The sequence below is a fragment of the Oscarella lobularis genome, chromosome 3 (assembly GCF_947507565.1).
Source record: "Oscarella lobularis chromosome 3, ooOscLobu1.1, whole genome shotgun sequence".
NCBI classification, from domain to species: Eukaryota; Metazoa; Porifera; class Homoscleromorpha; order Homosclerophorida; family Oscarellidae; genus Oscarella; species Oscarella lobularis.
In genome coordinates, this window is record NC_089177.1 from 3,550,810 (window position 1) to 3,565,119 (window position 14,310).

Here is a 14,310-nt window from a genome sequence, read left to right on the forward strand (position 1 = left end):
TCTTTTGTCGATCCTTACTGAAGCTGCTAGGCACAGTGGATGGGCGTTGCGACGCTAAGATCGGCACTGGGGGTCATAAAGGTCGTGGACGGCTTCGATTTGCGAAGTCAGGCGTCTCGCGTTAAGCCGAGTGGGGCGTCTGGCTAAGGTATGTCACTTTCCGCCAAAGAAACGTGTGGGGGCCCAGTGTCTCGTGGCATTTCCTCACTCGGATTAGCAATCTATACCCGAAAGATGACCTGACCCCCAGGACACAAAAAACGCTGACCTTCTATTGGTGGACTTTGGCAATCGCTTCGTAAATCCTCTCCCGACACGGTAGTCTCGGTTCTTGCGAAAAAATGTCATCAATCCACCCGAAAGACTACGGCCTCTATGAGGCCCCGGTACGACGCGGTCGGGGGGACGGTGTGGGAGAGCCGTTCTCGATCCAGGCCGTACCGGTCGTGATTGGGCCTATGAAGCAAGGTCTCGCTCTCAACATTTTTGGGCCACTAACTGCGTTCGAACCTCCACGTGGTGTGGCCTGGGTTATGCCAATACGAACGCCTCGCAAAAAGGTACGTACTCGGACAAATAGAACAGTTTTTATCTTTCTCTCTTTTTAGGCGCTCTACATGCAAGGTGAGGACATCGGCTCGATGGAGCCGAAAAGCCGCTCAAGAAAGGATTTTATAGTTAGAAACTAATTGTCTGTCTATGCACGTGTGTAGACTACGCATTCGATTGAATTTTTTCGCATTTGCAAGCCGTCTTTTCAGCGAGCGCCTGCCTCGATCGATCTTTCCACGTGTAGCCGCGAGGCACTCCCGGATTGGCTTCTACGTGAAATGGCTGGAAAAGGCTGCGCACGAGCTCGTCGTGGACGACTCGCTTCGATGCTCGCTCCAAAAACGCGTTCTACTCTCTCGACAGGGCTCCGAGTCATTTTTTCGCCGATCTTGCCCTTCGTCGAGCGTGAGAAGAAGAAGAAGCGAAGCGTTCGTTGTCGACTTGCGAGAGCCCTTTCTCGAGCCGTTCGTGCGTTCGCAGAGCGGTGGCCGGCTGAATGTACGTTTTCCACTTCAAACTCTTTTCATCCGCCGTGTTTCGACAGATCTGCAGCCATTTAGAACATGGACGATCGCCTTTCTTCTCTTCCTCGTCGCCGGGACCTATGCGGCGCCTAATTTCACTCTCATTTTTTTTGCTGACGATTTAGAAAGGACACGAGCTCGTGACGTGATGACGTCATTTGGTCTTGCGCATGTTTCACAGTGATTAAAAAAACTAAGAAAACATTTAAGCGTGTCAGCAAATATAAGACCTGAGATCTATCTATGTATCCTTTTCCAGCAGAAAGGAATTGTAAGCTCCAAGGCCAGCCAAAATTCCTATTTCATTAGATTTCACGTTTTTGGACCTTAGCATATATCCGCAAAATTCATTTAGACAGACAGTCTCTCCATTTCTAAAAATAAATGAGCCTCTGCCGAGATTGTACGAGAGCGCGCGTCTTACCTCACATACGCTCCATACGTTCCAAATTCATCGACAACGTCCACTTCTTGCAGTTGAGTCTGACTTGGCTCTCCGTACCGAATAATGTAATTCTTACTAGTGGGCGGTCGTATTCGTTCCACTAGCACAAATCCGCTCCTCTCACTCGTGCCATCAATCTCCAGCAGTTTCCTCTTCAGACAGTCATCAAAAAAATTATTTCCTATACCAAAGAAATTCTTTTTTGCCACCATTGCTACAGTAAATTTTGTGACCTCCGCCTTCTCTTTGTGGCTTCAAGACGTATTGGTCAGGACAAGCCAAGGCCATTGCAGTAGCCTCGTCACCCTCGCAACACTTAATTGAAAGAGAGATTCAAAGGTACTTGCAAAGTATGTATACACTATTAATTCTTACTCGAGCTAGCGAGTATTGGCGACAGAATGTAGCCCTGAGACGCTTGATCAATTCAGAATCGTCTACGAACCTAGACAAATATAAATTTTGCATATTGATACTTCAGCATTAGAGATCTTAGAGTCTTTTTACCTTTCAAGTACTCCTGGTTTGGAGAGCTCCTGCTGAACTTTTTTGGTGCCAGTCAAGTGAAGTGCGACAGACGGTGACTGAATGCTTTTTGACCGTTCCAAAAGTAAACGAGCCTCCCAGTGCTAAACAAAGAACATTATAGAATGATTAAATGACTTCTTTTTCATTATTCTGCCTTTTTGGTGGAATAGTGTTTTGGTAGAAAAGCGCCTCGGAAGTAGCACACGGCAACTTCGTCTGTTCCGCTAAAAATAATAACAATACTAAAGTTCGCAGCCTATCGCGTTTGATTACATACATAATTAATTTCTTGTCGTCGTCTAGTTTTGCTTCCATTGTACCTCCTTCAATGATGTCATCGAAAGGGACAAGAATAGAGCGAATGGAATAGCTAGCAAAAACGTCATGATCACCATGGAATTCCTACTATGTATGGGGCCTACTTTTCGTATAAGTCAAGTTCCATTGCAAATATATCAAAGATATTTCTCTCCAGTGGCTCGGTAATAAAAGCAATAACGGCCCTTTATGATAACAGTATACCTCGCTATGTCGCGGAGCCCAGACATGTCCGCCTTACTTGGGAGACCCGTACTCCTTGAAAGCGACCGCTAATCCTTTAGTGAAGTCATGAATTACAAAATTAGACGGTATCTTGTCTTCATAGTCCGCTGATACGCCGCCATGAAGAAGACTATATGTATAGCTGAAAAGACACTGAATAAATCTTATTGCTAAACGTAGGGGTTTTATCGTACCGATGAAGCAAAGGCATTCGTTCGGAAATTCCGCCAAGTGAAGCAGCAATCATGTTGAATTCGAGCTGCTGCAAGCTCGTCAGACTACATCCGGTTTTCTTTTTCGATTCCAACATATAATCCGATCTCATCAATATCAAAGCAGGCCTCTGAGAAAGAACAAAAAAAGGTGACGTCACACAGAAAAGAAAAGCAAGTCACACCTTCACAGATTCTCTACTCGTCGTTTTTAAAATTTCGACTAAATTTCCCGTGAAATCATCTGCTGCGGCAACGCTAAAGAATAAAAGAATCAGCTCGCACGTGACGTACATCTATTACAATAAAGTAGGCGGTACCCTACTTCGTCAAGGACTCCACTAGAAACTTCGTATCCATGCTGACGCGATCGAGAAGCAAGGAAAAGTCGCTTTGCAGTGATTTTGCATACTCCATTTCCGATTGGGGAAACGGTGTAGGAAAAAGGCAAAAGGGAGCGTAAATTGCGCTCAGATCGGGTCCCGCTACGTTGGGATCTTGTAGCAATTCGATTCGATGGTGAAGGGCAAACAGCTTCGCTTTCCTTACGATTTCGCTCACATCCATGATAACAATTCAAGGCACGTGAGTGCAGAATGGTGCAGATCCTGTCACGTGCTCTTCCAGAGTCGTATCTAACGCGCTACAGCATCGAACTTTGGCGCGAGAAACGAATACGCGAGGACTCGTTCCTGCGATGGAAATTGACGCGTGCGAGACCGAGTCGGCTTTGATGCCGACTCGAAACGTTGGTTCGAATACCGATAAGACTCCAAAATCGTCGCGAAAGCGTCGATCGTCGACGCCGTGTCCCGAAAGTGGTCGTACACCTTCGACTGGGCTGGAGACGACGCCGAAATCGGTGTCTATGAGGTCGAACGATTCGACGCCGTCGCGAGTGCCTCACGCTTGCAAAAGAAAAGCGCTTCATTTCGGTGCGTGTCGCCTCGAACGAGATCCGGCCTCGAGTCGTCACCCCTCGTCCTTTTAGAGTCCCCCAAGGCGCCAATTTCGATCGCGAGCGGTCTAACGGAGCGCCAACAGTTAAGCCTGCTGCTGGAAATGACGGCGAACGAGAAGAATCAGACAGCGAATCGGCGAAGCGAACGATCGAGTTCCCGTATTAAAATAGGCGGTAAACGAACGAACTGGAGAATACACAAGCGAAACGAACGCGGCGAGACGCCACTACACGTCGCCTGCATCAGAGGCGATTCGGACGCCGTGCAAAAGTTGATTGAACAAGGCGCGCAAATCAATTGCGGAGATCACGCAGGTTGATTCAATAACGAATTGTTGATGACGTCATATAATCACATATAGGATGGACCCCATTGCACGAGGCGGCCAATCACGGACACGGTGAAATTGTTAGGATTTTATTGGAGAATGGAGCTGATCCAAATGCCCTTGGAATGGATGATATCACTCCACTTCAAGATGCCATCACAAACGGTCACAATGAGGTAAAAGAGAGAGAGATCACAGTCATTAATTAAAATAATATATACCTGTTACAGGTGGTGACTATTTTGATTGAGATTGGAGACGCCGACTCTCGTATTCAAAATGCCGCGGGCCAGAATGCAATAGACTTGGCTAAAGAGATGAATCAAACCGATCTAGTTCAACGTCTTCTCCAAAAGGAATCGCACCGGCAAAAGAATTCGATTTCCGACGGCAGCGATCTGTGTTGCACGCCTCTCGACCACGAGGAATTAAAAACGCGAGAGGAAAGTCCCCGCGAAGAGAATTCAAAAGAGATCATTCTCGCGGAGGATGATTCTCCTCTTATTGATGCGGAACATCTAAAGGGATTCGTCCTGGGAGAAATACTGGGACACAGGCGAGATGAAGGAGAAGAGGAAAGCCCAGTGGCACTATTGCCTGAAGTAGAGCAAATAGAGCCTCTTTCCTCGCCCCTTTCCTCTCCAAAGAAGACTTCCACCAACCCTAATTATTCCCCAACCCTTGTGCCTAAAAAACGACTCGTTCAGCAGTGGGTAAGAATTCAATTAGGTAGTGTATTGGGTAGAAATTTACTTTGCCGTCAGACTGGAAAGCGGTTTGATGATTGGGTTGAAAAAATTGCGGATGAGTGGGATTTTAGCGAGGCTCTGTTTCTCACTAAGAACTACACGTTGGTAAATCCCAACGAATCTTGCAATGAGGTACAATGCATTAATTGCTATCGACTGGACACAAACGGAGGTTCTTCTCTTAGACTCAATCTGAGCTAAAACGTTTGCTTACTAAGCACAAAACTGAGAAGGTAGGTAAATGGGAGCGGGACCAGACTCCAAATATTTATAATGTATACCTTTTTGCTGCAAAGGAAAAGTTGATTCTTGCGTTTGAAATGAGGCTATTTCGCGCGCTCTGGGACACGAGCCCACTCCAGCCAAGTGGTGGTGTAGCATTTTGTGATACAATGAAGCCACGAGTTCCAACCGAAAGCCCAACCATTTATCCCCCACGAGAATCTCTGCTGAAAGACACTAGAGACAAATACAACCAAGCAGCGGTGCGTAAACACGTGCCCAAACAGTATAAGAGTACAAATTATTCATAGGAATGCTTACGTCTGAGACAACAAGCCGAACTGGACACGTTCGAAGCGCTGGGAAAACTCTACGGGAATTCTCAAAATTTAGAACAGGCTTTTATTGAACCTTTTTTAATTAAAACGTCTTCTTATAAACAATAAAGAAAGACCGTTATTGACACTGCAACACAACACAACCGAACGAATGTCTGTTGTCTATAGGGGGCAGCAAAAGACAACGCTATTGGAAATACGAGAACGCAACCAAACCACTCGCGATCGCGATGCTGGAAAAAAGGGCCAATAAAACGGTTCCCAACCCTAACTGAAGCCAAGCTACCCCGCCGTCTTTCCTGGTTACCTCGTCCTTTTCGATCTTCTTTATTTCTACCGCTGTTTTCTCTTCGATTGCGCCGGCATTCGCATCCGCTTTGATGCTGCGCATCGGGCGACGAGTCAGAGCCGACGGCGAAGGCGACGACGCTTCGTCGTCGTCGCTCCACAGTTCGGTTCGCTCCGCGTCGACTCGGCGGCGTTTTCGCGTTCGCGGAGTCGTCGTCGTCGTCGTCTTCGGCGTTGGCTTGGGAGACGATAGCGTGGCGTTGCCCACTTTTCCACGACGCGGGGTCGTTCGATGCTTCTTCTAAGACGAAATTCGACGAAGGGAATGACTCTTCTTGTTTTTTTTTACCGTTTGCGCTTCTTCGAACTCTCGGAGAAGCGGCTCGCAGCTGGTGAGGTTCTTGCGCGGCTCCCAGCTGTTGTGTCTGCTCGAGTAGCCTTTCCATTTCACGTAGTAGGCGTTCTTCGAGGCGTTGTACTGAAGAATTTTTTCCACCTGCGATTAGCGTTCGATCTTGAATTCTGAAGAACTTCGGAAAACGTTACCTCGTACACCTCCGAGTCGCTGTTGTCACTACTGCTGCTCTTTTCCATGACGTTTTTGAATCAAATGGCTTCTGCGCATGCGCGCGAATTTGTCAAGACCACTTCCCTCCTAGTGTTCACTGTAGTACGAGTGCGAAATTGAAAAATGAACACCGTCTCGGAAAGTGTGATTACGCCGATGCTACTCTCGTTCGGGGGGATACCCTCGTGACGTCACGCAATTCCACCAATCACGCGACTCGATTTGTTGAACACGTTTAGGCAAGTTGGTGCTTCGGGCATCCTGCGGTTCCTGCTAGTGCGATCGACGCCCGCAACATCAAAAAGGATAGGACTCGCACAGAGTCAGACCCAGTGGATCATAGTGAACGACGAGTCCCTGAACAAGTGAAAGGTCAGTTCGAGCAAAGGAACTCGGTAGAACGGCTAGTACCAATTGATTCTCACACAAGACTAGACGAAATGTATACCGTAGTACCCAATGAACTGCGTAAAGATTTGTATAGGTACTTTGCGATGAACGACCGCCAGCTGCGATCCTCCTACAATGAAGGTGCATCATCTACTTATGTGTCTGTGACGTTTTCTTTACCTAGCATCAATTGTAGACATTGATATATTGTACGCCAGAGAGGTTTTGCTACCGAGTCCAACACCGGTGAGAAAAACTTGGCAAGGACCTCTGGATCTGTTCAAGCCAGAAGCGACCGTCGTCTTGCCTACCCAAAAAATGGTCGCTGTTCGGAATTTGCGTAGGGAAGACATTGAGGCAAACGAAGAGGCGACGGCGGGCGCAAAAACTCGAAAGCTGAAAATTCACCAAATATTGAGAATAGTGAAGTGCTCAATAACTCACCAAGCTACCATCACGCTGGAACCGCACAGCTTCATTCAGGGTGCAAAGGTAAAAAAATTAGATTAGAACTATTTCTCCTTATGGTTTACCTTCTCGAGGCGTGGGATCTTATTGTGTCGGCCAATCAGCCGCTGTTTCGCGTTGCACCTCGAGAAGGCTGGGCGGCTGCCAACGGCGAGATGGCCCGCCGTCAGCTGTCTTTTCCCCAATGTGATGACCTTAGCGTTGGTGACATGTTACTCGTGGGAGAATGTAATTAAATAACGTATTCTATATATTCGTTTCTTAGTTAGATGATAATATATTTGTTTGCTTTCGGTGGGTGACCATAATTTCGACGTAAGTAACGTTGTGGGAAAGACAAAAATCGATTCATTTTAAAAACGACCAGAAAAAAACAAATTTAAAAGAAGTCAAAGAGATGTGACCCAATCACTTTTCCCACCAGGAGGCTGGAGGCGGGGGGGGGGGGGGGGGGGGGGGGGGGAGAGACTGAGGTATCCTACGTATCATTAAGATTCAATTACCTGGCATTGGCATTGTCGTAACCGTGGCCAGGGAGGCAAGACAATCGACGCAGGCGTGCTGAAACGCTTTGCCCGCTTTCGAGACGGCGTGGCTTTCAAATAGGAGTCCACGTCAATTTTTTATACGCGTGAAAAAAACGAGTGCTCACCTTTTCCAAGCGGCTTCGTTGATCCATACTTCATAGACGGTAATCATCGTGCTTTCGTCGTAAGTGCGCACTAGCAAGCTATTTAGAAGTGAGATGTCTGCGAGGAAATAACGTTTGAGATTCGTTCTTACTGAAGACAGTCGTCTTCTGCGGAAAAATCGGCGCAATACGTCTTGAGTGCTGCCTTGAACTCTTCATCCTTAGACTCGTTGACTTCGAATTGTTTAAAAACAACCAAAACCTAAATTTTCTTATTGGAAAAATCAATAGGGCACTTCCAATCCTCGATTACCAATTTATCGTCATCCTTTGAAATTCTCTCTTCGCTAGCAACGCCAAGGGAAAGCTACAGGAAGCGTATCATAGCAACGCATATATATAGATTAATTCACCCCCTTTTTCTCTCTCTTACCTTGCCTTCCAATTTGCTCACCAGTTCAGCCAGTCGGCTCACCTGCGATCCAAGCGCATCACCCGATGCCCCGGACTGAAGTCGAGCCATCTGACGTGCTTTCTTTCCGCTGCCAATAGCATCGCCGTCGCCGACTTTATCCGCAAACGTTGCCTGCTGCACGTTCGGTCTAAGAGAGAAGAAGACGAGATACAGAACACTTTTTTTAAAAAAACGTAACATACCTCGATTTAATGGTCTGCTCATCAATTTTATCAATAGCAATACCAATGGGTTTTCCTAGATACTTGAGTTGATTCAAAACCTAGACAGAGAAAATCAATTAATTAATTAATTAATTAATTTTAAAAATTCCCACGTACTTCTTTCATTAGAAAACGAGTCGAAAATTGCTCCTCAAACGTTGCCTCGCCATAGCCCTATTCAAGTTCTCACGTTTTCTCACTGGACAACTCCGCAAACGACTCCTACCTTAGCTGTAGCAAAGAGGGCTCGATTTATCGAAGCATTGAGGTCTTCGAGTGCGGCAAAAATTTCGCCAAACGGACCCCAAGTTTTCGAAAAATGAGCTATAGAAATACATAGCATAGCATATATATACTATCTATGTAATTATCACTCACCGCACAGTTCTCCCGTGTCGATGTTGCTAAAAGCCAAGAGAAAGTGAGATGGAAAAAAATCCCAAAAATGTCTTCTTCCCCCTTACTCGCTTTTATCCGTGTCGATGTCGTGGAAAAGCTTTTCTAGCTCTTCTGAGCTTACGACGCCGTCGGCAAAGAAGGAATTGAATTCGCTCATCGACAAGGCGTTGTCATCTGCGTTCGCGAGGAAGGTTAGGAGTCGATATTTTCGTTTTTCTTCGCTTTTTAACCGTTTTTGTCGGCTCTTCTAAATACCTAAAACCGTTATTCTTGCAAAGCGTTGCTAGGAAGTGAGAAACTGTCGCCGTTACGTCGTAGAATATGGACATTCCCTTCTTCGTCGCCATTTCTTCTGATGGGCGTAGCGCGCTTTAGAAAGAAATAGATCCATATGGACACTTTTCCTAAGATAGCAATAATAAATTGACATACAAAATCACAAATTATCAGTTGCGCTCATTGCCGAGATCCAACAAAATGGTCACAATTTCAAACGGTTTCAGTACAAGTTCCACAGAGTGACGGCCGTCTTGAACCAATAAAGGCTCCAAATCATCCTCCAAAAGATCCGATCTACAAAAAAATTCACACAAATACTTTTCTGACTCGTTCAATAAACACACCTCCATGCAGATTCAATTTCAAAAAAAGACCACAGCTCTCCTTTTCGCTGTCCTCCAAACGCTTCGTACAGTCTCACGACTACACAATTAGGCCTCTCCTCAGCCTGAAAAATAACAAGTGCACGCTAGAAAAACGCTCTTCTTCTCGTGACTGTCTCTCCTTGCCTGCTTAATCGTTTCGAGAACAATTCCCGGCTCGGACATCCTGAAATAGGACTGTGACCCTTATGAAAAATTGGTCAGATTTCAAAACAAAGTACGGATCCTGCACAATCCCTACCATCTTCAGCATCGGTCACAGAAAAACACCGAAGAGGAAAATTGAGTGAATAGGCTTCCCTAATTACACCAGCTGACTGTAGATCACCTGAAACAAGGAACAGTCCTGAGAAGTCCACAAGAGAAATGTTGACCAACCTTCGTGCGGCATAAGCGAATACGTAAAAACGTGCTCTCCCATGTCGGCCTCAGAATCCGGTGACTTAGACGATCGAAGACTATACAACAAGATATTATTACCATGTGGTTGATACGTTGCTTTATGAACGTACAGGGACAGTCTCATGACGTTTTTGTGGGTCGAATAGCCATATTTGCAATCGTTGAGCAAGGCAACTCCGAAACCGTGTTCGGAGAGATCGGCCCACTTGTGCGCACAGACCTCGCGGAAGAGCAATCTCAATTTAAGGCGAAATAAACGCGAAAGCGATTTACTTCGAATCTAGCCTGATCCCACGACGTGTTGTAATGTGTTGGTCGCTGCAGGTGACCCATTTGAATTTCGTACGTCGCCTGGGTCGAACGAACGTCTAGCGGAAATTCCACTTTGAGAAATTTGTGACTTTCGTGCCAGTCGACCTGCAAGAGAAGAACAAGAACGATATCAGACAAAACATCCCAAAATTTCTCACTTTCCTTGGTTTGAAATTTAATAGACGGCGATCCGGCATCTAAGTAGACTGTCTGAACTATGTGGCTTCGTTCACTCAAAGGAATCCTTGTCTAAAGGTCATTACATTTTAATTCAAGCGCTCTGCAAAGTGTCCCCCACTTGAACGGAAACGCGCAACGGACCCCTGTCCATTGCCTCTGTCATTCCTCCGGCTGCTTCGGCTCTAAAAACAATTGCATTGACGGAAATATTTTTCAATACCCTTACCTCGTTTCCAGGTGATATTCCATGACATCCCACGCGTCCCAGTATAAAGGTATGTCGTCGAACAGAACGAACTGATTGCAATACGTGCCAGGGCTAACAGCATCTCTAGTGAACAATAAATCGTTCAGCGATTTTCAATGATTATTAAAATTATCAAACCTGTTGGTTGCTAGGAGAACGCACGAGACCAAGCGACCTCCGCTGTCAATAGTTGCCTTTAGTATTCCATTGGACAAAATGAAAAAGCCGTTTTTCTGATAAATACGTCGTGGTACTTTTTCTAGTATATGTTTTTCTACTGCTACCTCATCAATGCTCAGACTAGCGTCATCGACTTTCTTTAGACACGAAAGACGAGCATTCTTGGCATACCCAAGCGAAGGCACCGATACGGCCACTGATTTTTAAAACATTTTTAAAACAAACTCTAGACTTACATTCTCATTTACCTAAAATTGATTCATCTTCCGTTGCCACCTGACTTTGCCACTTACTAGACAAAGACGATCTTCGTCTCTTCGCTGCGGGACTCCGACCTTCCACGCAGCGCGGCAGAGCGACGATTTCCTGTCTTTCCCAAGGCAACGTGTTGACAATCAAAAGTCCAGAAATGTCAGGAGGCCCAACGACCTTCATTCAATCAAAAATAAACGCGTATTCATTCTGACCTGTTTACTAATTTACAGTGTCAAAGAGAGAGGCGCAAGCCTCGTTTAGAATCTTCGTTCCAGTAGTCTGAACGTCTAGATACAACAAAAATAATCACAATTGGTCGCAAAATAGTGACATCATTGACCTTCGTAATAAGCCATCGCATCCGCATACACCTTTCCTATCGAACTACCGGGAAGAACGTCGTGAAACTGATTGAGCAGGAGAAGCTTCCAAACGCGAAGCAACTCGCTTCTCGGATACGCAAATCCCTTTAGCACTACAACGCCCAAAGCTTCACGTAAAGGAAGAATTACATGTCATCATCTTTCACGTACGCGATCCAATGGTAGCGAACATTTCAACGTCGTGAAGTAGTATTTCTCCGCGCCGATTGGCCAGTTTTGTCTGAAAAAGAAAAAAGAGTGCGGTTGGGTTACGTCGAGGATTTGTTTCTGGTTGCTATATATACCTGAGCTTGAGTTGTATACGTGCCTCGATGCAATTCCAAATAAAGTTCCCCGACCCAGTCGACGAGATTCCGTCTCTCGTTTCGCTTCTCTATGCCCTCGAAAAACGAGTCGACTGTCGATAGTTCAACGCTGAGTGATTAATTAATTAATTAATCAGATTTTGACGTCTCGATGCATTGAACCGACTTTGGACAACCGGCTACACTTTTTAGTCTCTCGAGTCTTTCGAGCATATCCTCGCTAAAAATTTGGTTTTCGTTGTCAATGGAGAAAAAAGGATTTTTTGACGTACTTTGGACCGCCGCCGCCGTCGCCGTATCCGTACAATAGCAACGAATGACTCGATCGACCCAAATCTTTCATGTTCGTTTGACTCTTGATGATCTGGGGAGAAACGCAACGTTAAATGTATATATAAAACATGATTCTTTCTTCTCAAGTTCACATCATGAACTGACGCGTCAGATCCGTACGTATCGGCTGGGGGAAAGTGCACGAGACAGCTACAATATCAGACATAAATAAATATCTCTAGACATTGCATCGCTGTGGGTCACCTGCTCCCGTCAATGCCTTCCCACATGAAGGTACTGTGCTGCAGTAGAGAAGAAACTTTGTGATAGGTGCGCGGGAATTTTTTTAAGAACTTACAGGAAATTTATTCGTCAAATTCCAACTCAGTTTCTGCGTGAGAAAATTCCTGATTCCCGCTTTGCGCATGATCTGCGGCAATTGACCGGAATACCCGAACGTGTCCGGCAACCAAAACTAATGCAAAACACATAATAATTGTATCAATTGATTTTTCAAAACGATCGTCTCTCACTTCGCTACAGTACTTCCCAAATTCTTCTCTAAAGAAACGCTGCCCGACAAGAAACTGACGAATAAAAGATTCGCCACTGGGAAGATTTCCGTCCTGATTAATAAAACACATATCATTAATTAAGGAAAGTCTGGATTCTAAGTCCTTGCCATTTCTATCCAAGTGCCTCCAACCGGCACAAACTTCCCCGCAGAAGACTTAGAAACAATTTTCTGGTACAAAGACGGATAGTTCAGTTTTACCCATTCAAACTGCTGAGCCTATGCACGTGCAAGATAAAATAGTCAACATTCTTATAAGAGACGCGCTCCTTATTTGCCTGAGAAGCAACAAAAACGAAATCAGGATAGTCGTCCATGAGACGAAGAGCCGAAGACCAGCTGCGAGCGCACTTGCGTATCGTTTCTCCGTAGGGCCATAGCCACGCTAATAGAAAAAAAGATCTCTTGTCGTAGAAGACTGACAATTTTTTTTTCACCGCAGTCTATGTGGCAATTTCCCACTGCGACAACGGTAAATCGCGACGAATTTTCCCTCGTTCGCGAAAAGAATTCCCGCGCCATTTGACGACACCTGAGAAAAAACTCAATATTCAATTGACGTTGAAGGGAATTGTTTTCACCGAGAGAACGTCTGTCTGTCGAAAGGATTACATTGGTTGATGATTTCATTCGCCAGATAGAGACTCTCCCAAGACGACGGATCGCTCTCAGGCAATTCCTACGACATGCAATAATCAAACGGCGGATTATCTATATATTGCTACAACTTTTGCAAGGTCGTGCATTATGCTCAAATCAATAATGAGATTATAGCACTCGCGATCGAAGACGACGATATCGGCCTTGCTGAGAGTAAAGAGCCTGTCCCCATCGGGAGGTGCAATCATAGAGCCGCATCCGGCACCAAACATACCGCAGGCAGCCATTTCAATATATAAAATGAAACTAAAGAGTCGTTTAATAATTAAAGGACTTGTTTTTTTTATTTTAGCCTGCTTTTCTCCTCCTGCGGATTTCTTGGATAGAATGAAATCGTGTCTGGCCTGACCGTCTCCTCCATTCAATCCCTGAACCGGTTCTCCGTCGATCCAGATCTAATCGTTTCAGAATTTATGGTCGAGATTTTTCGGGGGTTTTTTCTGCAGTTACCATGGCTTCGCTGCCACTGTCCCATCGTAGACGTACTTCTTCTCCTTTCCAGTCGTCAGGTATTCGACAGCGAATTTTGAACCAATGAGTCGTCCATCTAGAATTGTCTTCGATTTCTAAACCCGTTTTCCATGTGTGAAATTTTCCAACGTTTTTCCAAAAGCGTGTCCGACGTGAGTCTCTTTGAAGTCTCTTCCCGTCGCTTCTTCGTACGAAATGCGATCTGCGCTGCAGTGGTGACGCAGTTCGAGCAGCGGTGCCGAATCGCGATAAAGTCTAGAAGAAAACGCTCTTAGACCTATCCTCTTCCAAAGACGTCTCCAAATGACTAACCGTCCCTTCAGATTCGCCTCGACAAAGTAGATCGGCGACAGAAACTTCTCGATTCGCTCCAGCGTGCAACGCTTGTGCTTCTGTACGACGTGAGCCTCCATTGTAGATGTAGATAGGCCACGCCTCTAATCACGTGTGCAGGAAGGAATTTCTTGTGAATTTATGCATCTTCACCGGATCTCTTATACTTGCCTAGCCAGTCGGTTTGGACGATGACTACATGCGCACTGAGTCGTCATCACGAATTTTCTCTTTACGCTTCTTTATTT

At 45.6% G+C, this 14,310-nt stretch overlaps 4 protein-coding genes and 1 long non-coding RNA gene across 7 annotated transcripts; 2 read left to right on the forward strand and 3 right to left on the reverse strand.

Moving 5' to 3' along the window:
- Nucleotides 1-602: 602 nt before the first annotated feature.
- Nucleotides 603-3,875, reverse strand: LOC136185489 (glutathione synthetase-like). The gene is made up of 12 exons (XM_065972637.1): nt 3,130-3,875; nt 2,990-3,062; nt 2,787-2,935; nt 2,609-2,734; nt 2,472-2,552; nt 2,327-2,419; nt 2,204-2,273; nt 2,029-2,150; nt 1,897-1,966; nt 1,755-1,836; nt 1,501-1,702; nt 603-1,450 (listed from the first exon to the last, which is right to left on the reverse strand). Exons 1-12 carry the CDS (start codon nt 3,369-3,371, stop codon nt 1,318-1,320), a joined length of 1,443 nt encoding a protein of 480 aa, XP_065828709.1. The 5' UTR covers nt 3,372-3,875; the 3' UTR covers nt 603-1,317.
- On the forward strand, nt 3,463-5,528 carry LOC136185488 (uncharacterized). The gene is made up of 8 exons (XM_065972636.1): nt 3,463-3,739; nt 3,796-4,080; nt 4,128-4,270; nt 4,325-4,807; nt 4,859-4,975; nt 5,029-5,076; nt 5,140-5,328; nt 5,377-5,528. Exons 1-8 carry the CDS (start codon nt 3,502-3,504, stop codon nt 5,509-5,511), a joined length of 1,638 nt encoding a protein of 545 aa, XP_065828708.1. The 5' UTR covers nt 3,463-3,501; the 3' UTR covers nt 5,512-5,528.
- An 873-nt stretch (nt 5,529-6,401) lies between these two features.
- LOC136185491 (uncharacterized) lies at nt 6,402-7,475 on the forward strand. Its single transcript, XR_010669544.1, has 3 exons — nt 6,402-6,790; nt 6,846-7,141; nt 7,192-7,475. It is a non-coding gene; the product is annotated as an uncharacterized lncRNA (long non-coding RNA).
- Nucleotides 7,375-9,267, reverse strand: LOC136185490 (N-terminal EF-hand calcium-binding protein 1-like). Its single transcript, XM_065972638.1, has 13 exons — nt 9,137-9,267; nt 9,056-9,080; nt 8,891-8,999; nt 8,805-8,830; nt 8,653-8,750; nt 8,544-8,600; nt 8,406-8,485; nt 8,182-8,350; nt 8,062-8,115; nt 7,901-8,010; nt 7,770-7,847; nt 7,621-7,712; nt 7,375-7,545 (listed from the first exon to the last, which is right to left on the reverse strand). The coding sequence occupies exons 1-13, from the start codon at nt 9,170-9,172 to the stop codon at nt 7,526-7,528; spliced, it is 954 nt and encodes a 317-aa protein (XP_065828710.1). The 5' UTR covers nt 9,173-9,267; the 3' UTR covers nt 7,375-7,525.
- Nucleotides 9,204-14,163, reverse strand: LOC136185486 (alpha-mannosidase 2C1-like). Of its 3 annotated transcripts, none has more exons than XM_065972631.1 (31): nt 14,042-14,163; nt 13,859-13,984; nt 13,709-13,805; nt 13,556-13,653; nt 13,327-13,504; nt 13,180-13,277; nt 13,036-13,130; nt 12,877-12,983; nt 12,707-12,817; nt 12,558-12,650; nt 12,383-12,499; nt 12,289-12,326; nt 12,177-12,234; nt 12,024-12,115; nt 11,918-11,971; nt 11,731-11,860; nt 11,597-11,666; nt 11,404-11,538; nt 11,292-11,350; nt 11,057-11,237; nt 10,913-11,004; nt 10,767-10,861; nt 10,608-10,712; nt 10,500-10,563; nt 10,163-10,450; nt 10,000-10,109; nt 9,866-9,945; nt 9,729-9,815; nt 9,614-9,672; nt 9,449-9,552; nt 9,204-9,398 (listed from the first exon to the last, which is right to left on the reverse strand). In XM_065972631.1, exons 1-31 carry the CDS (start codon nt 14,140-14,142, stop codon nt 9,272-9,274), a joined length of 3,249 nt encoding a protein of 1,082 aa, XP_065828703.1. In that variant the 5' UTR covers nt 14,143-14,163; the 3' UTR covers nt 9,204-9,271. The 3 variants fall into 3 exon arrangements, with proteins under 3 accessions (XP_065828703.1, XP_065828704.1, XP_065828702.1); XM_065972632.1 differs by having other exon boundaries at nt 10,163-10,305; nt 10,363-10,450; nt 13,327-13,653; XM_065972630.1 differs by having other exon boundaries at nt 13,327-13,653.
- Between the last annotated feature and the right edge of the window lie 147 nt (nt 14,164-14,310).

Excerpts from the sequence above, each read along its gene's own strand:
- LOC136185489 (XM_065972637.1), bottom strand. The coding sequence starts at position 3,371 with ATGGATGTGAGCGAAATCGTAAGGAAAGCGAAGCTGTTTGCCCTTCAC. Across the intron at positions 3,063-3,129 it reads CTAGTGGAGTCCTTGACGAA|CGTTGCCGCAGCAGATGATT; the intron begins GTAGGGTACCGC and ends TTTATTCTTTAG. Across the intron at positions 2,274-2,326 it reads GACGACAAGAAATTAATTAT|CGGAACAGACGAAGTTGCCG; the intron begins GTATGTAATCAA and ends TATTATTTTTAG.
- LOC136185488 (XM_065972636.1), top strand. The coding sequence starts at position 3,502 with ATGGAAATTGACGCGTGCGAGACCGAGTCGGCTTTGATGCCGACTCGA. Across the intron at positions 4,808-4,858 it reads AACGACTCGTTCAGCAGTGG|ACTGGAAAGCGGTTTGATGA; the intron begins GTAAGAATTCAA and ends CTTTGCCGTCAG. Across the intron at positions 5,077-5,139 it reads CTAAGCACAAAACTGAGAAG|GAAAAGTTGATTCTTGCGTT; the intron begins GTAGGTAAATGG and ends TTTGCTGCAAAG.
- LOC136185490 (XM_065972638.1), bottom strand. The coding sequence starts at position 9,172 with ATGGCGACGAAGAAGGGAATGTCCATATTCTACGAC. Across the intron at positions 8,751-8,804 it reads CGACACGGGAGAACTGTGCG|CTCATTTTTCGAAAACTTGG; the intron begins GTGAGTGATAAT and ends GTATTTCTATAG. Across the intron at positions 8,601-8,652 it reads CCCTCTTTGCTACAGCTAAG|GGCTATGGCGAGGCAACGTT; the intron begins GTAGGAGTCGTT and ends GAACTTGAATAG.
- LOC136185486 (XM_065972630.1), bottom strand. The coding sequence starts at position 14,142 with ATGGAGGCTCACGTCGTACAGAAGCACAAGCGTTGCACGCTGGAGCGA. Across the intron at positions 12,984-13,035 it reads AAATTGCCACATAGACTGCG|CGTGGCTATGGCCCTACGGA; the intron begins GTGAAAAAAAAA and ends TTTTTCTATTAG. Across the intron at positions 11,539-11,596 it reads GTTCGCTACCATTGGATCGC|TGCTAAAGGGATTTGCGTAT; the intron begins GTACGTGAAAGA and ends TGGGCGTTGTAG.